Source organism: Gymnodraco acuticeps, unplaced genomic scaffold, assembly GCF_902827175.1.
Source record: "Gymnodraco acuticeps unplaced genomic scaffold, fGymAcu1.1, whole genome shotgun sequence".
Lineage (NCBI taxonomy): Eukaryota > Metazoa > Chordata > Actinopteri > Perciformes > Bathydraconidae > Gymnodraco > Gymnodraco acuticeps.
Genome location: NW_022991180.1, coordinates 5,504,948 through 5,530,928, shown reverse-complemented (window position 1 = coordinate 5,530,928; position 25,981 = coordinate 5,504,948). Strand labels below are relative to the sequence as shown.

General features: G+C 43.0%; 1 protein-coding gene across 10 annotated transcripts in view; it reads left to right on the top strand.

Moving 5' to 3' along the window:
• Positions 1-25,981, top strand: part of LOC117560870 (transcription factor COE3) — a 66,749-nt gene continuing 40,768 nt past the window's right edge. For 5 of the 10 annotated variants that reach the window (XM_034237966.1, XM_034237961.1, XM_034237963.1 and 2 more), the window contains exons 1-6: positions 1-718; positions 1,004-1,163; positions 1,444-1,507; positions 1,799-1,854; positions 3,701-3,774; positions 5,452-5,520. In XM_034237966.1, the coding sequence (XP_034093857.1) occupies positions 591-718; positions 1,004-1,163; positions 1,444-1,507; positions 1,799-1,854; positions 3,701-3,774; positions 5,452-5,520 (551 nt within the window). In that variant the 5' untranslated portion in view covers positions 1-590. The remainder of the gene's footprint in view (positions 719-1,003; positions 1,164-1,443; positions 1,508-1,798; positions 1,855-3,700; positions 3,775-5,451; positions 5,521-25,981) is intronic. The other 5 variants (XM_034237967.1, XM_034237970.1, XM_034237969.1 and 2 more) reach the window with 2 other exon arrangements.

The following is a 25,981-nucleotide window of genomic DNA, read 5'->3' as shown; positions in this document are numbered from 1 at the left end:
TTTCAGTCCTCGGGGAAAGAGGGCTTAGTTTTGCATGTTCCCATCCATCCTGCACGACGCGAAAGGGCCCCTTATCCACCTCTCCTGTGTACAAGGAACACCTCCACTGGTGATCAGCCTTTGCCTGTGTTTGTCTTGTGGAGAAGCAGCAGCACCTTTTCAGGAGTGGGTTTTTTATTCAACAAGAAGTCCTGAAGGTTTTGGATGCGGTGCTTCAGGGATGTGGGCACTTTGAGAGCAGCATCACCCACAAACATACAACAACTGCCATCGATTTTTCTGTGAATAGCACAAAAAAAAGAAAAAGAAAAAACATAGAGGAACAATAGCAACAAAAAAAATCTTGTCTGTTGAACAATTCACTTTTGCAGTCTGTGGATACCGCTCTAACTAAGTACAGCACTTTGAGAATTGTTCACATCGGACGGACTGAAGAGGGAGGCAAGACCTGTGGACCGGGTTTTCTCTCGCAAGTGTGAATCGGCTCTCGCTACTTATCCTGTGAAAAAAACCAACCCTAAAGGATAACACGCTTGGAGGTTTATTTCCCTTATTTCGCAGGAGGCTCTTTTTCACGCAAATTGTCCTAAATGTTTGGAATTCAGGAAACTATACCGCGGGGTGGGACGACGATGAAGGAGGAACCGCTCGGACTGAACTCGGTCCGCTCCTGGATGCACACAGCTGGGGTGGTGGATGCAAACACAGCCGCCCAAAGGTACGCATGCCAAAAGCATCTGATTTTTCTCACGCATTCCCTCCTCATCATATCGACCCCTCAATCCCCTGAATACTCTGTATCAATTACGGTCTCCCAATAAATGCCCCCCCTTCGGCTTTCCCTTCTTTCATTACATCAGATTACCCATTATTGTGACAAATCAAGAAATCTCCCCCGTACTCAAGCGTGCTTCTGCATCTCCAATGTTTCCATCAGCTTCTCCATCATCTAGTATCCCCGGTGTCCGGTGCTTAACCGACATGGTCTCTTGTTTTCTCCCAGCAGCGGTGTCGGCTTGGCACGGGCACATTATGAAAAGCAGCCCCCTTCCAACCTCAGAAAATCCAATTTTTTCCATTTCGTCCTGGCTCTGTATGACAGGCAGGGTCAGCCCGTGGAGATCGAAAGGACAGCTTTTGTGGACTTTGTGGAGAAAGATAAAGTAAGCGTTGTATTTGAGAAAAAATAACCTGCACCCCTGTACATAATCAGCACATGTATCGAAATTATGTTCCCTGAAATGGCAATGGGTTACCAAGGGGAAGTCACATGTCGTATTGATTTTTTAAAAACTCAATTTTTTGATGACAGAGAGTCGTTTTAAAAACTAAACCTGTTTCTCTTCTTCTTGCACAGAAAGTATATGCATTTTTGTCAACACAGAGATATGTGGTGGTGATGGGCATGTTCTGTTGATTTTTACAAACTGTTGTCTTCTGCAGGAACCAACCAGTGAAAAAACTAACAATGGGATACATTACAAACTACAGTTATTATACAGCAATGGTGAGTTAAACTGTCTTTATTATTTTGCAAACACTTGCAGATATATCAGACATGAGTTTGTCCTTCACTATAAAATCACATACAAAAATATTGGTAATAATCATAGTAGTAATTATAAATATTACAATATTAATAATAAAAGCAGTATTTATAAATGTACTAACTATCTGAACTGTTGATATTTTTTACGAGATGTTCTTTAACTTTTTTGGGAGAGCTTTCTATTTTTTGTGTTTAAATGCATTGCAATTTTTCAAAACTCACAAGTGGCCTTCTTTTTTGTCTCCCCAGGCGTCAGAGTAGAACAGGATCTTTACATACGGTTAATCGATTCCATGACGAAGCAGGTAAGCTGCTGTTACACTTTGTTTCTATACGCATACAGTGCAAAACCTGCTCACATGCTTAGTTCAGTTGTGCAAAACCTTAACATGCCGTGCAAATCTCGTCACCCCTGAGATGCATGCACCACACTGTTTCCAAAAATAATAATAAAAAAAATAAATCTGCATGCAAATTGGAAGTTGTGGCACAAAATAAAATAAAATTACCGGTGTAACAAGAACAGACAGCTTTCATTTTAACTGTTTAGGTTTGGCCATATCATATTGCAAGACTCCAAAGTCAATTTAACTCTGCCTGAGTTAGGCTTCTTTGTGGCTCACATTAAACATTTAACCACTACGTCTGCTCCATATGATCTGATTTGACTTTTCGTGCAAAGAGTCAAAGGTGACGCTCTTTACATATATATATATTAAAAAAAAGTGTGAAGTATTATAATTATAAATATACATATTTTTGCAGAGGTGCATTTCACTTATCTTCCTCGCAAACATTTCTGACCCAGAGCCTAACGCGCATAATGCAATAATAATGTCTTAAAGCACATGAAGCCAACGCAAAGATTTGTAAAGTGAACTATAATTTCGGGAATAAAATCAGACATCCTTATTGTAGCTCTCCACCTGGTGTTTTCTTATTAAATGGAGGGTTTAGGTAGAGCCTTCTGAATAGAGCCGTGAAGCCTGGGCCACTGCATGGTCACAGTCTACATTCCTGTGCGAATGATCCGAGTCAATGACGCAGAACAAGCAATTTATGGATTTCTGTTTCTACAGCTGCAAACACCGCCATAAATCAAACCAATATAGATAATCGCCCGGTTCCTAGAATAAAAAAAAGGCAAGGAAAAAAAAACACATCAGGTCAAGTAGAACAGCGTTTAAAAGCGGGAGAGTGATGCGACCTGGTTCAGATATGTCACTTTTTCCAAAGTCAATCTCCCATATTATATCTTGTATGGCCACACGCGTTGCAGCACAAAAAATCCTTAAAAATATAAATTGCTTAAAAAAAATAAATAAATGTAAGGCTGTATTTTTACGTGTAGCCTTTATATTATTATTTTTTTTAAACGTATTTTGTCAATAATGTGGTGCTTTGCCTGCGTTTGCACTTGGTGCCGGTTCAATACGAGGGAGTGAAGTGTCTATCCTTAGAAATGGAAGAAGGAGGGAGGGATCGAGGGAGGGAGAGAAAAGCGGCAGAACTGATAGCTCCACGCCATCTGTTTCAGCCAATGCTCAAAAATTACTCAACCGTACCGCCAGACACCGCTTTTTATCCACAGAAAGATCATTGTTAGCGGCTCAAAATAAACAACAGATTGCCCATTAACACTTTCCCCCAAATATCCCCAGATTATAAGCATATTGATGACACTTCTATTGGATCTCTCCTTATGAAAATCTCTCTGTCTCTCTGTCTGCCTCTCTGAGCCACAGGATATTATCGAGATTAATAAAAAAATACAATTTAATGTTATTATTATCATCTTAATCATTAGCATTAATTGTATTATAGCTGCCATTAAAAAAATGGTGTTGTTATTTGTACTATTAGTCATAGTTATTTTTGTAATTGTTTAATTTGGTTGATGTCATTGATGTTTTTATGAAATAATATAATTTATAACACTGATTTTGCTGTGATTATCTTAACTCAATTTGAATTAGCCTTTGCACTCTTCTAATATATGCTGTTGTCCTTAGATCATGTGTATTCATGCCCTGATTTATGTTATGAAGTGAAAAAATATCAAACATGTTAGTGTAATTATTTGTGTGAATTAATGTGTGTTTAAAAAGTGTCTTTGTTTTCACTTTATTTCCATCTCATTTCCTTTCAAAGGCCATAATTTATGAGGGTCAAGACAAGAATCCAGAAATGTGCAGAGTTCTTCTTACCCATGAAATTATGTGCAGGTAAGCATTATTTTTTCTTCTTGTCCATTTTGCAGATCCATGCAAAAAGTAATTCCCTCCCCTTCAATACGTTTTGACACTCATGATGTGATGTAGCAATCCAGACTGTCCTGTGGTCCTCCAGCAACCACAGAGAGAGCTGCTGTCATTTCTAACTTTGATATGATGTGATTCAACTTTGATATGAATATGAATATGACAGGGAAAATAACTGTCTTTTTCAGTGACTTGAAATTGAGTGTATGATAAACAGTCAGACACAGGGCATGAGTTATGCTTTTACATTTTTATCTTTAATTTTCTTTTCTAAGACATAATTTAAGCCTGTGTTTTCTGTTAAGTTATGCAGAGGCGTTACATGCCATGTGTAATTTCTTTCCTTCATTTTAGCACAGAGTCAGTTCTCGGTTGATCCCACCTGTCAACAATGATCAGCGAGCCTTTTAGCGTCATTTAACCACGTAAATCTCAACCTCTCATATTGCGCTGCTATTCAGCGGTGTCATTGATACTAAAAGGAAAAACGCCTTTTGTTGTTATTGTTGAGCTCAGCATGAGCTTTGTGAACATTGAATTCGGATACTGTCGGTTAACCTCTCCTTTGTTGCACCGGTGCATTGTTCAAGTTACTGCTTGAGAGCAAGTGCAGCATGAGAGCTGAGAATGATTTGTCTTTTTCCATGCATAAACTCATCACTCACGCTCAATTTATACATGCATCCATCACTTATTTGTGACACGTTGAATATGCTCGTGCTCTAGAGGTAATATTTTTTTGTCAAGAGGAAGTGCGTTTTGCTGCTGAATAAAAAACTACTTTAACTGCTGCCTATTATCAGATAAGAAGATATACATAATAAGAACTAGTATAATAAGAATAATATTTTCATGTCTTAACTTATTATATCTTATTTGTTAGGCATGTCATACATATAGTTTTTAAATTATATTCTTGCTGTAATACACTGCGGCACCTTAGCTATAAAACACATCTTTATTACTGCTGCTAGAAAGTCATGTAAATCAGACATATTTAAATAATGTGTGGCTGACTGACAGTAGCTTTGCACAAAATCTTTGTTTTTCCTTCAGCACCATATGGAATAAATCAATCTTATCCACATATGTTTATATGTTTTCATTTCAAATGGAAGATAGGATGATGTATTTGTTTATTTTTGCAGTTTTGATTCAAGTCCCAATCAAAGTAGTAAAAGTCAGCTAGCTATAGGCTTAGGGTGGAGATGGCTGAAACATGTGGTGGAAGATAGATTAGTGCTTTTGAGGCCATAATTGATAAATGCCCTGCAGAAATATTGGTTGAGGGTGGCACCTTGCATCTCCCTCAGAAATAGCAGCTTGGCAATTAGAGGTAAACAAAAGCTGAAGCTGTGAAAAGTGACTCCCCTGCCTCCTGGCCCAATCCCCACTCCCCTCCCCTCCAACACTAAGCCAAACAACACAACATGTTGTTTTCACCATTTTTATCAGCCATCAGCATCAATGGAATGGATAGATTGAGTGAAGGAAATCTCATGGCAATTCCCCCCCCCCCACTATCAAAACTACTCATAGGCACTTAATACATGTATGTGATTTTCTGTGCATTATTTATTTATTTTTATTTATTTAGAAAAGTATTGCTTGTTCTCTAACACCCTGTCTGTGTTCCTCTAGCCGATGCTGTGACAAGAAAAGCTGCGGAAACAGGAACGAGACTCCATCAGACCCTGTGATCATTGACAGGTAGGCAGTGTGCAGCTTCTTCTTCTTCTACTGTGTTTGTGAACGGGGACTGAGTAAGTGAATGGGTGAGTGTCTGAGTGACTAAATGGATGAGTGACTGAGTGGATGAGCAGGCACATGGATGAACAAATGAGTTCCCTCCCGGTGTGCCAGACGGCCCTGTTGGGCTGACTTGCATCTTATAGCCTCAGTGTGGGAACCGTGGGTGATTCTGTGTGAGTGTCTGAGGGGCGTCTTTCCCAGGTACCTGTGCACCGAGGGGCGGTCACCACCTGGATAGGGTTTGTTCAATCACAGGTGGTTCAATCACTAGAGGATCATGCTGGGAATACACCTAATTAGCTTATAGGCAACTTCACATTTATCTGGCTGGCTTCCCTTCTTTGTTTACGACAGTGATGCTTACAGTGTCAATAGTTGTTTTTCATTGACTGTTTCCTTCGCTCAAGTTAGCTGAGAGCTAGATGCCATTACATTTTCGTTTTAGAAGGGATAAACATTTTATGTCTACTGTCTCGTCCGCCACATTTATAGCACCTTCATCACCTTCTAAAGAGGGGGAATAAACGCTCTTCTTTCAAGCATTGACATTTTTCTCACACTGTGAAACTATACGTCCTGGTCAGAGTGCATATGTTTAGGCAGTTTAGTGGATGTGTGTGCGTGGTGGATAGGGTGAGGTAGGGGGTGTAGTTTGAGCGTCGATCTCAATGTAACTCTCGCCACGTAGCAGGGAGAGACAGCAATGCTAATGTTTGACTAGCCGGAATCACTGTTTGCTTAGTGGAGAATGCCTGGTATCTGACAGAGGGGACAACTCTCTTATTAGTAATCAAATAGGGCTGAGCAGTTGTTGCTGCCACTCCACTCCAGCGGCTTCTCATGCATCAGGAAGTAGGAGCTGGCTGCCCTGGGAGCCTGGATGGATTACCAGAGCTACTGCTGTCTGAACTCAAACTCACACAGACACACGTAGATACACACACAAACACACAAGCATGCACATCCTCGTAGGCATGCATGGTGCTTGTATGTTTATGCTCGAGAGTCACAGTGCATACAAAAAAAAGTAGAGGTGTTTAGGACTATGTCAGAAGAGCACTTTTTTAGCTGTATCAGATACCAGACAGACTGCTTAATGTATTAGTCAAGTGCATCTGTTAGTGAATGGATAGTACTAACATTAACATATAACTTGAGACGTCTACTTTGCTTAATTTCCGCCGCTTTCATGTTTGCTTTGTGTCGCTCTGTTGCCTTTTAGTGCTTAGAGTTTCGCACACCATTGTTCTTCAATCTGCAGGACAAAACATGTAACATAAGTACAATAAGCAAAATGAATGCATGGAGAATTAAAGTCAAGAAAGAGGGGTGGGAAAAAAAAGAACAGGGAAAAAAGAAGCGGATGGATATTGTAAGCTCAACTGGCTCTGGGAGGGCTCGGATTTTCATTGTGACGAGTCTGAATAGGAGTAGAGTATCCCTTTCCTTGCACAATGAGCGGCTCTGTTGAAACACAAAAGCATATGTTCCTCATTAGACCCTCCCATTGTCTCCATGTCGTAACTATGAGCCTGTCAGCTCACCCCAACAGACCCACACAGGTTCCCAGTGACTCGCAGAGTGGGGTGCCTGTGAAAGGTTGCAGGGTTTAGCGTGAGTTACGGATATGGCCAGAACACTCTCACTGCGCACGATTATTTACCGCAATTGCTTGACTTTTCACGATGTGCATATGGACAAGCTTTTAGTTAAAGCTTCCATGTTTTACAGGCATTTATTTTACATCTGTCATTTTCTCATGCACATCATTACAGGCACCTGTGTTGCGGCCGCTGCTGGCAGAAACGGATTATTTCCAATTGAGTAGAACATAGTTGAGTGACATAAACCAAGTTTTGATTGTTGAATCAGGCATGTCTCATCTGTCTACAATGACAGTATGAAAACCAGCTAGCACTGCCACATTTCCGAGAGAAACAGTAGCATGGCCGAACCTTAAGAAACAGATTTGGAGTGAATCATTGATGGCGTTCATTCCCTGTAACATTTTCCCAGATGGTAAGAGGGGAAAGCGCACACAGCTAGCTGGCATCTAGCAAGACATTAACTGGCGTTCCCATGGATCTGGCATATCCAACGGAGTTTGGGAAACTTATCATTCCAAATGTGTCCTATTTTCCTGCGGTCAAGCCAGACATCTGTTTACCCTATTTTCTCTCAGAGTTTTGATACAGATTTTCAGACAGATTTTTGAAGAGGAAGGGTTCTCTTTACAAAAAGTTGGCCCAACAGCTGTCACAAAGTTGCAGCACTGCTTGGTCTTTAAATATTTCAGCACTTACATTTGATGCCCTTGCATTATTCATAATTATGTTTTGGATGAAGAAAGGCCTGTTTTTGTTGCATTTGGGTGAGTTTTTATGTGTTGTGATTCAAATTTCAACATCGTTTGGGAAAGTCAGTACATATTTTAGTCTATAAAAAAAAAGCCCATTGTGTTTCAACAGTGGCCGCATACTTTTTCCATACAGTTGGAGCTTACATTAAACACAAAAAATACGGTACATTTATCTAGTGACTAATTGTAGCACTTATGCCATGACCGCATGGCTTTGCAGTTCAGTATAATCATCTCTCCTTTTTATAAATCCAGCAGTGCTACACATGTCACATTTATAAGTTAATGATGCCTTAAAGTAAGTGGGGGTGTAGGTTTATTCAGTCAGTAATTTGAGTCTTTAGAATTATAGTGATGAGGTACCCAATATCTGATTAGATGGTTTTCCCATTTACAGTGCATGTAGTGTATAGCCAAACATAACTCAATTTGCGATGACGCTCCTGGTCTGGAATCTGTCTTCACTCTCTTGCATATTGACTTTGTCTTCTCTTGTGTGAAAGATTAGATACATTGTTCAGGCTTACACATGGATTTTGTAATAAGACAGCACATGTTGTTGAAAGAGGAGAGAAAATGACTCATTCTGCATGTCAGGGTTCAAAGGTCACTTTTTACTCTGAGAAGCCGGGGCAATTTATGCAAGTGGAATCGAGACGAACGGAGAGAGAATGTGATATCAATGTGTACTCTACCCATATATGAATTTTGGATTTAATTCATGTTCATACAGTTTAACATTTTGTGTCAATTTACGCTGCCATTCACCAACCGATTCTGGACCAGAACTAAACATGTCAGCTCCATTTATTCCAGCGGCTACGGCACTCCCTTTCACTTCCTGTCACAAAGGTCAAAGAGCACTGACCTTTGGAGAGCAGCCCAGCCACTGAATAATTCATGACATTGACTTGTTTTTTCCCTTATTTTTCCCCTTGTCTCTTTTTTTGGTCAGCACACATGGTTGTGCTGTGGGAGGCTTTTATTCATTTAGCTCATTTATAAAGGCCTCACCGCACCTGTTCGTGTGTTAATGTGATTACATTTTGGCCTAATGTACATTTTGCTTAGCTTTCCGTTATGTCCCTCATTAGTGAGCCTGTATTTTCTAAATGACTTTGCGTTATCGTTCATTTGTGGAACACCTACGAGGTCATTTCCCAGAGTGCACTTGACTTGTTGTCAAGTTGTTTACCAGAAACAAAAGACCGCAGCCTTAGAACGTCTCGCATGTGGTTCCCTCGGCCTTCTAAGAAACAAATCGGGAAATGTGTGTGCTCCCATCTGGTTTTTGCAAAACCGTGATTACCTCCAAAAGCTGAACAAATGCCAGTATTTATAAGGTCAGCCCTTTATGTGGAAATGTGATGTAAATGAGAATCAGCGAAAGGGGACATTAAACAAAATTAAATTCATTGTCTCCTTTAATGTCATTTACATTTTTGGCTAAGCCCTGGACTGTCAAAGAGGATTTCTAAAACCATTTTAATTGCACATCAGCATTGGAAAGGAGGGCGTGTTTTCACCGAGCGGCTGTCTTGATAACCTGCAAAGAGAAGTCTGTTCATGAACTAAATGCCTTGTTTTCTCTGCATCTGTGGAGGGGCAATTAAGACGGTATTCAGTAGGTAGTATTAATCTAGCATTGTGCTCCCACCATCCATAATGAAAATGATGCAGCGGGTAGGGTCACTGTTGTTGTGATAGAGCGTTGATTGCTGCAGGTGTTCCTTCTGGGTTTTATACATTATACCATTGAGCCGTGGGACCTGCAATGCAATGTTTTTTTAGGCTTCACAGTGAGTCATTTAAAGCTGTTAACGTGTGTAGGAAATGCTCTCTTTCTATGTTTACACACGCATGCAAACACCTGCACACAGCTTTTTTACACGGCTTAACAATATATCCATCCCAGCATTTTATTTATGGCTGTGTTTGGTGTAATTCATGTGACAGATGTGAGTTTTTGACACCCATTGAGAAATTGGAGAATAAACTGGCCAGCCCTGCCTAAATCGACGTGATGTTTGAGTGAAGCCTGTCTCCTCCCGAGCCAGAGTAGGAAGAGCAGGAAGTGTTGAGAGCAAAAGCTGTACTTGGCAGCTCTCCTTTGGCTTGCACTTGCTGAGAAATGAAACCCAGACCCTCTCTGCTGCACCAGAGCCAGAACGCCCTTCCCATTGCTCCAACATCCAGGATTGGGTAATACTGTTCACTAAGCAAAACATTACCTCAAATTATTCTCGCCCTGTTTTCTATTCCCTCCTCCCTCATGTCGGTTTTATCGCAGTTTGTAAATGTCAAGACACGTACAAAGACGCACAGTATAAATGATATTTTCCAAATTATGCTCACATGTTTGGGTTCACATGAGTGGCGGCTGAACGTAACGTGGTGCCTGACGCTCCCGAGGGACACCCACCTCACTAGGGTAGGATTCCCCAGTGGCATCAGCTAATGGCAAGACTTGACAACAGCAGAGAAGCCGGGGGTGTTGTGTTTTACTAGCGCTGAGCAGGGGTGATGACTTTAACATGTGTGCTCAGAAAGACTGAGTTTGTGTGGCGTGTGTGTGTGTGTGTGTGTGTGTGTGTGCACGTGCGTTTCATGTGTGTCCCTGCGCATGCATACGTTTGCATGCATGTGTGCGTAATCGCGCACTTGTGTGTGTGTGTGTGCGCGTTCTGCTAAAGAGAGAGGTGTGCACTAAGAAAGAGTGGCGCGGGCCAACAGAGCGACGGATTCGGCTCCAGCTTGACGGCAGTGAAAGACGAAACATGGTTCCACATGTGTTGAGAAAGAGCAGTCCATCTGTCCATGGAGACAGCCCCTCCCCCCTTCACCACCCCCTTCTCTTTCCTCTCTCCTTCGCCTCTTCTCCTTCTCTTGCTCTTCTCTTCCCCCACTCTTTACTCCCCTGGTTCACTGCTGAGAGAAACAAGGCCAGAGCCGGGGTGATGGGATGAATGCTGGGCCAAGAGCAACACTCACTGGATGTTGTATACACACACATGCACACACACGCATGCACATGTTGAAAAGATATAGGAAAATGTTATTAACATTTTTTTCAGTCCATATGTTGTTAAAGTTTACTATCTTCAGTTGCATTCACTGACTTATTTTAGCGCTGCGTTAATGTGATTTAAATCCGGCTGTGGAGCAATGAAAGTCATTTATTTTGATATTATGAAAGAAAACAATCTATTAAGATTTATTCACTTCTCCCCGACACACTGCTGCATTTCCACCATGGTGAAAATGTTACATTATTGAAATTAAATCTGAAGTAAATAAAACATGCCACTCTTTTTAAAATATTTAGCAGCTCTCTTTTATAATTAAACTTTGTGGCTGTTTTGAACACGTTGTTTGGTTTCTTAAAGCATTAATGACACAAAGGCTTTGTCGAACAGCTCCTGATTCTGTGAATCACATTTAGGTCACTCAGACCAGTGTTATTTCAGCCATTTTTTTGCTTTTGAAAAAAGGTCTCTTTTCTTTCTCTTGGCATGTTCTCACTTCCATTCAATCCTTATTAGGTTTCCCCTAATTGTCAAACAAACTGTTGGGTCAACCTCAGTCGTATCGGGCCGTAAAACAGCACATTAGGCCCTGGTGAGGGATATATGTGGTATTTCATCGGAGACGGAGTAATGCTGGGGTTTTATGGTTAAGTACCAGTTCACGCCCACGCCATTTGTTTCGCATTAGAGTGGAGGTTTTGTAAATCAGATCAATATGTGCGCTGAGATGTGATTCCTTGTCGGGATCTCCCGAGTCGTTCTTTCCTCAAGTATTTTTCTTAGGGGACTGGTTGTCGATGCACACTCCTCCGCTCCCCCTCCCCTCCCATTCTTCCCTTTTTCCCTACCTCTGTCAGTCCCCTCCCTCCATCGCCACCTCAATCTATTTCCATTTTCTGAATGTAGCAATTTGTAGTGTGACACAGACAAGATTAGGATGGGAAGCAGTCTGAAGATTTCATCGGACATGGTCCTGCTCCCGCTGGTGTGAGGTCACAGGACAAAGATGGGGGAATTCAGGGATAGGGTCATCAGTTACCTCGGGGAAACGAGCTGGTCTGCTGGCTGCTCTGTTGGCCCCAGGGGTGCCTGGGATGTATCGGAGGAGAAGCCCCTGAGAAAGAGCCCTGAACCAGTGTCATTTATTAAAAGTGACAAGTTATTTCTAACTATAGCTCTGTTTTTATTGTTTTACAATGCTGCCATTTGGAACAGTGCCCCTCTCTTCAGGAATCACAAACAAGTGATGAATGAACGGGGTGACCTGTTTTTTAAACATGCTCCTTGCACTTTGGCCACACATGTGCGCTGTTCAAATTATGTTATGTGTTTTTTTGCGGTGCTCGAATAAAATAAATGTGCTGCTTTAATGAAGATCGACTGCATGATAAGTGTAATGAAAATATTTCAACATGCACTGGTTTTCTCCAGGACATTTGTTCAGTAAATTAATAACAGCTTACAGTATGAATCTCAAGCTGACCTCGACATAATCAGTACCAGAAGTTCCACAGAACATGACCATACTGTGTTGTGTGTGTGTTAGTGTGTGTGCACAGAGTAGAGCTTCAGCTTCTATTTTAGAGGTTAACTCTGGTGCACTTCTTTTTTTATTCTGGAGTTTCCTTATTTAAAAAAAATACAACATTCTCGCTAATGATGGAGTATTTATTCCATGTTTGACCAGTTCTCCTTATTTAGGGTCACTGAGGTACTCTGCTCCCCCTTTTTTTTTTACTGCCTGCCCCAACTGCGTTAATGATATATGACAGAAATTTCCTTGAGCTGGTTCAGTGGCAAGAAAGGTCCTGGCTAGTCTATATCAATCCATCTGACTTATGTTCCCATGTCTTGAATTACCGCTTGATGGAAACCTGCTGCGGGCTTCTCTTGCCAATTGAAATCAGATCTCCTCCACAGCCTGGTGTGATATTGATCCATATTCAACACCCAGGCAGCCGATCGATCAGTATTGATTTACAATAAAAAACACTCCTCTGCTTGTTCAGCACTGCGATCGATACTTTAAAGCAAAGGGGGAAAACATATTTTAAAATAAAATAAATGGGATTGTGCTTTTTACCAGCTGGAATATATAAAAATGTTAGGAGATGTTTTATTTTCATTAGAGGAGTTTGAATTTAAGTGACCAAACCTTGACCACATCGGCAACCAGTAACCACGTCTGCAGTGAACAATGATCCTGTCCCGCCATGTGAGACAAACCAATAAAAATGGTTTAATGGGATGACACTTCTATAAGGACTCATTTATTGAAGGAGGTGTGTCTGTTTCTGAATTAGTGGCACATCTGCACTGCAATGGGGAGTGCTAAACCTGTCATATCAAATCTATCAGAAAATTGAAACAGAATGCTAAAAGTGGTGGATCAAGCCCAAGCACTTTAGCTTGATTTTGGTGTGTTAACAGGATGACATGATTCCCTGTGGTTTTGATATTAATTTGTCTCGGTATTTGTCCCGCACACACACACACATGCCGGGCCTCTGCCTCCCACGCGGCCATCATTAGGGCCCGGTACAAACTGGAACAGACGTAGGCGATCCAGTCAGCTCTAGTCCAGATCCACTTTCCTCCCTGTCACATCTTAGTCCTAATCTCTCGGACTTCCTCCCCTCTGCCAAATAACCGTTCCCATCCAGCAGGTCCCAGCATTGGCCCAGGCTGCCAACATCTGAAAGTTATTATCCCCAATCTCTGACATCCAGGAGTTTACAGTTATATAATGATGGGGAAAACCACATGTCCCCAGAGGCAGAGAACATTTTTGAGATGCCTCCCCATCTGTTTTGGGGGAGCTGCCCATTTCGGGGCCAAACTCAGAATGTCAGGTAGGTTTTTTTTCGGTAATTTTTATTTTCAACCACTGGAACAGGCCAGTCTGGGAATCATTATATGGGGTGATAAAGCAAATCCAATTGGGTCAGGTTCCCCACCACACAGCGCTGGTGGCACCAGTCCTCCCTGCCTCACTGCTCGTCCCTGACTGTGTAAGTGGTGGTTGTTTGTTTGTCCTAGAGAGGCTGGGCTGGGGGACTAATGCAAGCCCGGGGGCCAGCCAGGTCGGAGGCGACGGTAAACCCGAGCCGCCTGGTGCAGCAGTGCTCCCTCGCTGCTGGCTCGGCCTTGTTTGGACTGCAGCTCCGGTTTGCTTTCTTAGAGGGAAGCTGAGCCTCCGTAATCATTGAGCCTTTCGCTCGGGTGGGGAACGCAGCCGAGACCAGAGGGAGTGATGACATAGGTCCGCTGAGGCCTGGCCCGGTCCACCCCTGCTGCTCTTAGCATATTTATTTTCTCTTCTCATTGTAAGGTTTAAGTCACACCATATTATGTTCGGACCTTATGCACGTGCATAGGCACTCCGATGTGATGAGGTGCACGGCGTACAGCTGTAGGCTTTGTTTTTACTAATAACGCTGGGGATTAGTGACTCGCTGACCTCAGTGTAATCTTTATTAGTCTGTAAACTATATACTCTAGTTATGAAGCCGCTCTACCTGAAGTGAGAGCGGTGACACAGAGTGAGACATGCAGTGCGGGACAAGGGGGAAACTAACCAAATGACATGCTATTATTCAATCAGTGTGTACCCGATTATGTTATGAGTTGATGAATCTATGTTTCTGCTAAAGTGTTGCAAAATCGTACAGATTTGGATAAATTAAGGCCAACCATCTTGCCCCCCTGGGCACTCCTCAAAAATGTTTTATTCAACATCACCACTCTGTTCTGTTTTGTTACGTTATTGAAATGGGTTGTCGATTCGAATAGAGTCAACCTGGTGGGCCAATCTCATTGTAGCCAGTGGAGAGTGAAAGCCATCTCAGCAGCATAGCCTCACCAGAACACACACAGAGATTGGACGAGGGGGGCAGTGAGAGCGAGAGTGCCTTCTCCAGATGGAGATCCCAGATATGGGGGAAAATGTCCGGGCCATTTTCCAGGGTTTCCATAATGGGAATCTACCCCGTGCTTGCTTATTAAGTTGTGCACACAAGGAGGAGTGAGGAGAGAGATGGAGAGCAGAGGAGATAAGGGCAGGCGAGGCGAGAGATGGACAACCTGTACGCCGTCACCTCTCTGTTGTAAGTGTCAAGCAGACCCTGTCGGAGAAATCACAGGTCATGTGGATAGATGATTGTCAAAGCGCCACGTTGATATAAGGGCTTTCTTTTTTTATTTGAGCCGCAGAGGCGCATTATAAGATTTGTTTTTGTTTTCTGTTGGAGAGGGAGAAAGTATGGCGTTCAGGTCAGGAAGGTCGACTCTGGGGGTCACGGGGTCACAGCCTTTTTGGTACCTGAGTAACCTCACACGGCTAAGCCATTTCTCAGGCTCCCTGAAATGATGGTGGGGTGTGGAGAGGAGGGGGTTGGTTGACGGGGGTGGGCAGGAGAGTGATCTATCAGCGGCAGCGGCAGACATGCAGACAGAATGGCAGCTACTGCAGCTAAACAGAGTGAGACAGATAGGCAGAAGTCTCTCATACGTAACACCAGGAGCTTTAAGACGACAGCGCTGAGTGTTATGGATGCTTGACATTGACCCCTTATACAGACATAGAGTATTTATCAAGGTTGTAGTAGAATAGTGTATTTGTTTGTAAATTATTTAGTTCACTATAGGTGAGATGTTACTTTCCTCGCTTGCCATTTTCGTGAAATAAGAACAATGTGTTATTATTCTGCCTTTTGCTCGACTTGTTAGATGTTTTCTTGGAATTAAGGTGATCACATTTTGAAAACTGTCAGTTCTATCAATTCAAATCTACTTTAAAAAGCGGAGAGGAAAAAAGCTCTGAAGCTTACATTTGTCTCGAAGAGAAATATTTGTGTACAGATAGGCCTGTCATTCTGTGAAACAACATTCATGATTCTTTTATTGGTGCTCAGCCATCACCCCCTCTCTTCCTCTGTGGAAAAAAGGGTTAGTCTACAAAGTGGCTTTTTGCCGTTTGAGAGAAGTAAACTTCATCAGGTCGACGGTGAGGTGTGCTTCACATGTCACTCAGTCGAGCTCCCTCCTAATGAAATGCTGCATACAGATTTCTGCCTGCGGGCTCCGGGGGATAAGACCGTGGTAACAGAATGAAACAAACCCCTTCCCATTCCCTTCACTCTCACACACAAAAACATACACAGACAAACACACATTCATCCAGCAGCACACACACACACACACACATTTGCTGGAGAGCATCCATGTGAGGAGATCCAAATCTGCAATTTATTCAAATATTGATATTTCTACTTGTCAGGAGAAAGGTGCCTTGAAATTTCCTCTGAGTACTCCTGTCAAAAAAATAGCAGGAAATATGTCAGATAATTCATAAATGGAGTTCAGCGCTGCAAAGTCAGTTGGGAACAGCAAAAAAAAAATATGCTTGTCAATGAAGAATAGGAGCAATATTACAGAGCCTGCTGCTCATTCTTCCATCATGTCAAGCAAACAGCTTTCGCAGGCACATAAGTGTATGTATCAGTCTGTGTGTATATTTGTGTATGTGCGTGTATATTTGTATATGTCCCCGTGTATGTACATGTGTATGTATATTTATGCATGTGAATGTGTGTGTGCTTTGGCTATGTTGTGACTCCTACTTAGATGTGTTTGTTATCTTTCTCCATCAAGACACCCCATTTCCCATCTCGAGGCAGCCAATGGGAATGTGTCTTTTTTTGCAAAGGTCCGTAACCGGACGCTGGCCTCCATGTGGTTTGAATTAGGGCCCCTGAAACTGTGAAGGACGCCTCGAATGACGTGAGGCACTTGCAGACCAAATTCCATTCTGCTGAATGGTGGAGAAAAGAGCTCTCTGGAATCCTCAGAGATTTTTTGGCCCAGGCCCGCCAGCGATTAAAACAGGGCGGAAACCAATAACTCAATGAATCATGGGGCAACGTCCCATGAAATCTCTCACTGCTCTGTCACACCCTCATTCAAACCCAAATCAACTCAAACTCTGCTGATTAGTCTTTTTTCCAAAGTGAAAAAAACGAAGAAAAAATCGGACAAAAGTCTTGTTCTTTCCTCCCTTTTTATTGAACATAACTTTCAACACTCTGAGGAAATAGGCCCTCTCTCCCCTGCTTCCTCCCGGTCTCAGTTACCTCCATTTTGACAAAGTATGAGCTTGCCGATGATGCATCGCTTGACCATGTTGTGCCAAGGCAAGACAGAATAGGACTCCACATATCTCCTGCGGTCATGTGATGCCATAGTTCATAGCAGTTGATGAGATGCAGTTTGGCACAGCTTGGGACCCATCTGGGAGATGCAGATACGCAGACAGGAGAAGTATTTTACAGCAATGCATCTGCGCGCTTGAAGAGCTATTTAGCATATGCTGCTATACGAGAGAATTTGCTTTGCTGTTGCCAGCTTCAGATTAGTCTTAATTTCTCCAAAATCCGACAGAACAGCTGATGCATAGTCGTAGTTGGCTAGCATCGTGCAAATTAATGTTTTATGTTAATGCAGTATGTTATTTCATATTTTACTGAATTACTTCTGCATTACTTTGAAATATTCTGTTAAAATAACACAAGAAAAACAAACTCTGTTTCCAGTTGTTTTGTATCAACAATGTCAAGCAGTGCAGTAATGCTGCTGCCAGCACTGGCCGGTTTGTTTCTGTTAGCTCTAGCAGAAGTCAAAGCCCATGCTGCTGCTCTAACTCAAGTGGCTGATATGTTAGGCCATCTAGGGCATGGCAGGCGGTTGACAGTCCATGCAGCCTGTCTACCCACAGGACATCTCCACACAGTGTGTCCACAGTGGGGCCAGTGCTGTCATCTGGGCCCACTATGGACCACTGCTCTGCTGACAGTGAGAGGGTAAACGTTTACCACCTCAATCCCCCATTAACTCGGTGAAGGCGCTTCGATCCTCTGTGAAAATAATGATATTGATTGGAGCTTGGCTCTACAAACGAAATGGTTGCAACTAAAAGAGGGATGGGCCCCTGCATTAGAATATGGGATTTTCGAGGATAAAAGAGTGTTTGGATCTTGTTATATTTTTCCTCTCCTCCATCTCACTCTAGCTTTCCCCCACCTCCTTGTCTCCTCTCGTTCTGCATTTGTATGTGTGCGTATGTAGTGTGAGAGCCTGCGTGTCTCCTAAGATTACCCTCCGCTATCCCCGCAATCAAACAACAAATGACAACATCATTGCTCAGGCCTTTCAAAATACGACACAAAAAGTGTGTTGTAGCTACATTAACTTGCAACAACCCCCTAATAGACCCTTGTGGGTTTTGTATCACTCCCCCTCTCTCTCCTCTCTTCTCTCTGCAAGGCTGTCACATATCCACCCCCCTCACAGTGCGAGCCTCCGAGCCTCGGTGGAGATCAGGAGCTCCCTGTCGGAGGTGCTTTGTCACGTAGCCCAGGGAGCGTGGAACTCACCCAGAGCTGTTGAACAAACACAAGCACAGGGGCTGTCAATAGCAGCTCCGCAAACTAATTGCCTGTCAAATGAACCACCCTCGTTAAGCTGCCCTCACACACACACAGTCGTGCGTGCACTGTGACATTCATACGCTCACACACACACAGGCACACACACCCACACACGAAGCCGATTTGATTCAAAGAGTAGTGATACCTTGTTAGAAGAAAAGACACACGAGTGGCACTTCTCTGTTCACCGCCTTGTTTCTGCAATCGTTATCGGCGTGTGTAGCGCAGTCACCGTGAGATTCCCATTTTGTTATATTATGAGGGGCAACATAGCATTCTATGGTATATCTGATGTAATCCAAACACATCCCACACACCCTACAGTGTATCAGCTGGCGTAATATTTCAGTTTTGAAAAACACTCATTAGATGGTAGCAGAGCTCCATACGCCAAATGTTATTGTTTTTGTGTTTGTTTTGCTTTTTTTTCTGTAATCATTAGGCGGTAGCAGTGGAGTGCCCAGCGCCTTGTCTGGGTGCCTGTAACAGTGCTGTCGGATTGACACAGCTGGGGAGAGCAGCTTGAGGCTGCACGCTCAGGAATACACAGGGGTGTTCAAAGCCCCTCTCTGAATCCTGATCAGAGCGCTGCCCCGGCCAACTGATGGCCTATTAAATATACATGCGCAGAGGTCAGAGCTGGAGGTCCCGGCTTCCTCCCAGCCATGTGCACTTAAGCGGAAGGGCTGGGCAACAATAAAACCTCCTCTCGCTCCAGCGAGCTCTCCCCTGACACCCTCACCTCCAGTGTGTACGTCAAGTACAGTGCTCACCTAGCGCTATATTACAACTGCCTTTGTGAAAAGGCCAAATGATGCATTTTTTACATGGTTATTATATATTTATATTCAATAACACCAAGGACCACTCTTGCGTCTGTCTGTCTCCCGTTTTTTTTCTATTGTCACTGATAAATAGCCTTGCTCGATACACGGGTACACAGAGTTTGAAGTGAGTTCACATCCCTCGCCTTTGTAGTTTGCCTGAGATTGAGACAAGAAGGTAGAGGGAAGAGCCCCATAATGGCCAGTCATGATTAACATATTCAGAGTGACACTCTCTCTGTGTTCCTTCGTTAAGCCCGGTCTGTCTGACTAATGAAGTGGAGCGGCAGTTTATCAATTAACCCAGCACTGAGCCATTTGTGCTGGGGATAACACTTGCACTGGGTGTCACGGTGATCCAGTTTGGTGGCCTTTAACCTCTGCAAGTGTCCAACAAGGCAAGACTGTGTGACAATGACAGCAAGACACACAAGTCCACCAGTGGAAATCCGCTAAACAGGATTTGCGCCTGCTGCTCGCTGGCGAAATGCTGAGAAAAGGGTTTCGATTGATTGGGTAATAGGATCATGAAAAAAGAATCTCTACAAACTAACATTGGGGGTTTTCAGCATTCTCAGACTTGGCATAGATCATAGCAAACAACTTAGTGCTGTCTCTATTAAAACAAGCCCTCCCCTGCCATTATCTTTCCCCCCACTGCTCCTTCCTCCATTTCACATTGTTTGTGTTCATTAAGACATGGGCGACCTGCCTTATCCACACATCAGACCTAGCTCTCAAGAGTAATTGCGATGGTCTCGCAGAGGATAATGTGGTTTAAACTCAGTATAGCCTGTCTATTAGGAGAGACATGATGGCAACCACAAATAATAAAGAACTATTTATTCCTCTCTCTGTGACGCTAACTAGGTAACACATCAAGCCAGCCCCACTAAGGGTCTCTCTTACTGTCAGATATGGCACCCTTCATCCATTCCCAATGGCCCTTGCCTCTACATCTCTTCTCTTCATTTTCTACATGAGCTTGGTCATAAATGCACACACACCTCATATATATTTGATGGTTAATATTTATCCTCGCTAGGGAAGTGCACTTTACATGTGGTAACATACGATTACCTGCAATTCTTATAGCAAAGAAACAAAATCGATATGGATATATAATTCATGACGGAGGGGCTATCAGTTTTTATGGCTCTCTATCCAGGCTCATTAAAGTTTTATCGTAATTGACTGCAAGCAAGAGTTTTTAAGGCATGTTTCTCCCTCACTTTCTACCTTAAATAATTAAGTAAAGTTTAATTGGTTGTGTTTTGAAGCACCTAGTGGATGATAGGAGTCTCCCACATTCAAAACCATGAATTATAGAGCGATATGTTATGCATTAACCTGTCAGTTTGTTCATTTGTTAAGGCAGAAAAGTATGGTCCCATCCCCCAAATCACAGCCTGAAATCGAATAAATGGCCGGGCCCTTCAGAAAATTCCTTTTCATGTCTTTCATTGCTGTGTTAATGTAGTGACATGACGCTGTCACTCAGATTGCTCCCATCCACCGCCAGCCCCGAATCGACTCCGCTGATTGGTGGTCAACTTGTTCTCTTGAAGGGAGATTGACAGACGGAAAATTGCACTCTCAGATTTCACCCTTCATTCGTTGCAGTTGTTCTTCCACTCGTCAACTCTCCGCCATGCCTGAGACAGACAGAGGCTTTATCCATTAGCTGTTGGCTTGGCGGGTGGGTGGGCAGATTGAGGCAGGATGGAGGAGGAGATGGGGGTGGGAAGACAATCCTACATTTGAGCACTCTGAGGGAAAATCAATCATGTCATCATAAGTGAGAAGTATGGATGAATTTCATCAGCTGGTTCCTGTCCTGTTCACGCCGCTGGCTTCCTGACTGGCCTGTCCCTCTGATTGGCATCCTCAATGACCCTTAAATCCGAAAAGAGAGGAGATTTTGAAAACACTATAATAAGAGAAATCGGACAGTAGTTTCAGGGTCACATTTCCCACTTTTCCTGCTGCTGCACTGTGGGAAACCTCAAGTGGTTTCTCTTGACAAAGTGGTAATAGATTTACAATATGATGTTGTGCCAAACCAGCATTAGGCAGTTTTGTAAGAAAATGTTTCTCAACAATTTTCCGTCTACAGCAGATATGATGAAGTGTTATAAAGGGCAGCAGCACTCTGCCACTGAACATTTAAAAAAAAATAATTTCCCCTATCATCTCACAAGGTCACCGATGAGCACTAAAAGCATCAGAGGTATAGGGTGTGAAGCAATCAAAAATGGATGAAAGTGAAGACATGGAAATCACAGATGAGAAATTGACAGCCGTTTACAGCCTTGTTGTTGATGTGAGTGACGGAGCGAGGGAGAAAGTGAGAGGGAATGAGTGAGGAGAGTGAAAAAGGCAGAGTTAAAGTGGTGATAAATTTAATGGAAAAATCAAATACAAAACAAATTCATTCCTCTAAACTTGATGCTTCAGTCGTTCTTTTCTTGGCCTGTGCTAAGCCTTAGAATAAACTGTCACTCCTTATCGATCGCATCTGAATTGTTACCGAGATTTCTGAAAAGTAGTCTTGACACACACCCGGCGAATAGTAATCTTATGAGATGAGAACATCCAGACTGAACAGCTAACACCCCTGACTTAAAATAAAAGAGGCTTTTCTTTCCTCCCTTTTTCAAATCCAAGTTAATACACTATGGTGAATTACAAATTCAGTGATAAATATGTTGCTGTGAAAGATGTGCCCTTGTTGGATTTTATTGTTTTTGCTGGTAACTGTGTATGAATGGGAGGTGGAGTTGAGGGGGGGGGTGGGGGCAGCTTAGTATTTTGTCATGGGGAATGTTTATAAACAGCAGCTGAGCATGAAATGTGTGTACACGATTTGTATGCCATTTGTGATGGAGATGACATGATCAAAAAATCAATTCACTTCACGTTTGATTTCCAGCGAGCGGTTAAATGAGTGCTGTCGACAGCACCGACTGAAATTCATGTATCATGGTATGGTTCATTATATTCCGATGGTGTATTAATTATGGCTATAGATAGAGAGCTCTGCTGTGAGCGGTAGCCTAGCTGCTGTGTGCCAGGGGGAGCTAGCCTGAGGAGGAAAGCTCTCCTTGTATCCACTCATCCCTCAGCTGACAGGCTTGCTCCAGGAGAAAAGGATTTCTCCGGATTGAGTGCCATTTTCTCTTCTTTAACAAGGAAATTAGTGTGTAAAGGAGATCTGTCAGGATAAAGTGCAGCTTGACTGCTGCTGCCCTCCCCTCCTCTCCGTCTTTCTTTCCCGCCCTTCCCTCCTTTCCTCATCCTGTAACTCTCTCTCCTCCTCTCTTGCTTTCCTCTCCCTTTCCTTCCCTTCTCCCCCACTCAATGGCTCCCTCAGGGGATCTTCTTTGAGCATTAGCAGAACACATCCAATGTCCCAGCTACATGATTTCATGATATGATTTGTACCGGGGATTTGCAATAATCCGCAAATAAAGTTGAAAGTGAATGACTCTCAATAAGAGATGCAGACAAGCAAGACCAAACCTTTTAAGATTTTCTTTATCTTTAATGGCATGAAAAATGAATTTGTTTTGCATTAGATCACAACAATTTAGCAATGGCCTGAGTATGTTGTTTTGTCTTTGGCTTTTATGATCATGATTAATTCCTGCACAGGAACCTCGCTGATATACATAATGCATCATTTGCTCATTTAAATGTTCAGTTCCTCTGCAGTTGCAGAGAGCTCGGTAGCTCATTACACATTACCCATGTGTGCCTGGGCTTTGGAGCCAGATATTCACTTGTAGTTAAATATACAGTATCAGCTGCTTTAGCAGGATATCACAAATTGACAATGGAATTAAACTCAGGTGTCATCTCCACCACTCCACCTTCATCCACCTCATGTTAGTTAGTCCCTTTATTTTGCTCCACCATTAGTGAGAACTAACTTTTCACCTCAACTAGACAGACAGGGATGAGACCTGCTGGCACATTTTAATAAGTCTGCTTCAAAGGTGTTGGGTGAGGATAGAAAATCAAAACATCCCAGGTTAATTTGAAATGTACTCTGCATCTGTGATGGGAAACAGCCTCACAGGTAAGTAAGGGAGACAATTAGGGAATATCCGTAAGTGCAGGAGCTGCATACTAAAAAACGCAAATCACTATTTCCCCATCTGGCCCCTACTGTGCCGAGAACTGCAGCTGAGGTCCGATTTCACCCGTCAATCACGGCCGCTTCGCTGTGGGGTGTGTGTCCTGGTGAGAGAGCCTACCCCCAAGTCATTAGCACACACAGTCAAACTGTACTGAGAACTGCCCTGCACCGCTCCGCTCTGCACCACGGTTTAAATATCCCCAGCCTGTGACAGGATCAGTTTAGCGATCTGTAGGATTGATCTCCTCTTTAAAGTTTTGCCTGAGGCGACTCTAATTGGGAACGAGGCTGCCTCCCACTCCCCTCACTCCCTTAACTGTCAGTCTTGGCTTTGTTTACTGAGGACATGCCCAAACCTATTTACTCAATAATGAGGAGACGTGGTGGGGATGCTGCTGATCACATTGAGGCCCCCAGCGGGACTTCTGCATGCTGGGAAGGGCGGGAATATCATTTTAGACTTTTTAACATAGTGAAAGTTAGCCTACGCCGTCGATATGATGTAGAGCAGTGAATATTTGTCCTCCTTATTTTCTCATATGGATCTCCTTTATTTGCAGAACACTTGTCAACCTTTGGGAATTCTTTGTTTTTTCTATGTCATATCATTAGCTAAAATAGAACAGCGTTTAAAAGACAAAGCACACAAGTCGTACCATTTTTCGCTTGTAAAACACCCTCCATATGCTTTAAGCCATCTATAAAGAATGAAAGCAGACCGAGAGCCCACTCCAAACATTGAGGTATCGCCAGTGTCTTGCTGTGGAGTGGACTATTCATGACTGGAGGGCTTTGGCCTATTGGGCCATTTCCTTTTTCTCTCATAGTGCATTCCTCAGATTCTCACTCTCATTTAGGTTGTTTTCATTTGCACGGACTGACAAAGCCTTTGGTGTGGATAGCAAGGCTATAGAGTCCATTGATGCCCATTGGGATTATGAATGATGAAGTGGAGAAGCGGCCGCTATCAGAGGGACACAACACTGCTCTTAATAGAAAAGCATTTAGAAAGGCAGCAGGGAGGAGGTGTTGGTGCTGGGGGCTTTCTGACACTCGACTGATAAGAGGCAGCTCTTCAGAGGTGGTAGTGTGTACAATGAAACACGCTGATGGGGATACAATGACACACATGTTGCGTCTGACAGGCGATGATTTAGACGTGGGGTAGGAAAAAAAAAAACCTGGACCACACAACAGAGAGTTTCATGACGCTATATTCTCGCTACAGAATTTTCTTGTAAAGCAGCCTGTGCATGTTTCTACTTATTGGTTTGATTTGCGGGGAAATGCATTGTCATTACTCATATCCGGCCGTGACAGATTGGAGAGGAGCTGGGAAAGGGAGAGAGAGGAGTTGGTAGTGTAGTGGCACGGGAGTGAAAGAGAGATATGCAGAACGGGAGAGCTGTCAGTTTGAGGAATGAGCCTGATAAGAGGAAGGGACTCGGCAGATGGGCAGAAGAAACCGGCAGCACACTTCTCAATTAAACATGTAAATACCAAAAGCAGGCAGCGACGGAGATGAGAAAGTTAAATAAACACAGCACCGTGCTGTGATTACAAGCTCAAAACACCACCACCTTTGCCACTTTTTTTCATTTTAGTTCCTGCTACTCCACAGAAGTCTTTAATCCAGCTAAACTTCTGCTTCAACACATTATATATTACCTTGTTCTTGTTCTTGTTTTCATCATCTCCTGTGGCTAAATTGATTCATGCAGAGTCAGATTCTTTGGGAAGTTGCACGCCCACCAGGAAATCTTGATATAGATCTAATTGAGCTATTCATCCATTCACTTTGTCCTTTGTTAGAATTTCTCTATTGTAATATTTGTTATAATAATTGTTGTCCATCATTTTTACATACGTGCCCCCCCCCCCCCAACGTGCACCCTGCTGTGAACTACAGGGAGTATCTTAAATACTTCTGTAGGCAGTGTCCCTGACATTAATAACAATGAGCTTGGCATAACCACAGTACATTCTTAGGGAAGATTCACAGTTTGACATTCAGCCCAGATGCTATCGTGGAGCCTCAGTGTTTAAAACCGCAGAGAAGACAGACATCTGTCACTTGTTACCTTTGAAGTGAATAAGAGAGGGACGCAGAAAAACACAGTGGACAAAAGGCCATTCTGACCACAGACCCTCAGTGTTTACAAACGGAAAGGGAGAGTGACAGGAGAAACTCAAGATGAATGGATCACTGCTGTTGATCTCTCCTTCTCATTCCATGTGCTAAGTTATTCCGTGGCTGCTACCCCAGTGGGGGGTGGAGGGAAACAGGAAGTTGAGAGAAGCAGGCAGAACGCCTCAAGGACTCTGGAGGAGCAGAGCACCGCAGCCTGCATGGGAAAAAACAACGTACTGTACACTTCTCTAACCTGAGGTATCAAACATTACAAATGTGAACATAATCCACATTTTAATGAGCAGATGATGCTATATTAAGGCAATATTTGCAATAGTGTTGATTTGCCATGTTGAAATAACAGGATCTGTTGCGTTAGCTGTTATTTTCTGTAGAGTGTGGATTTAAGAATAAGTGTATTTTGATATAATTATTAGAACAATGGCCGCATTCA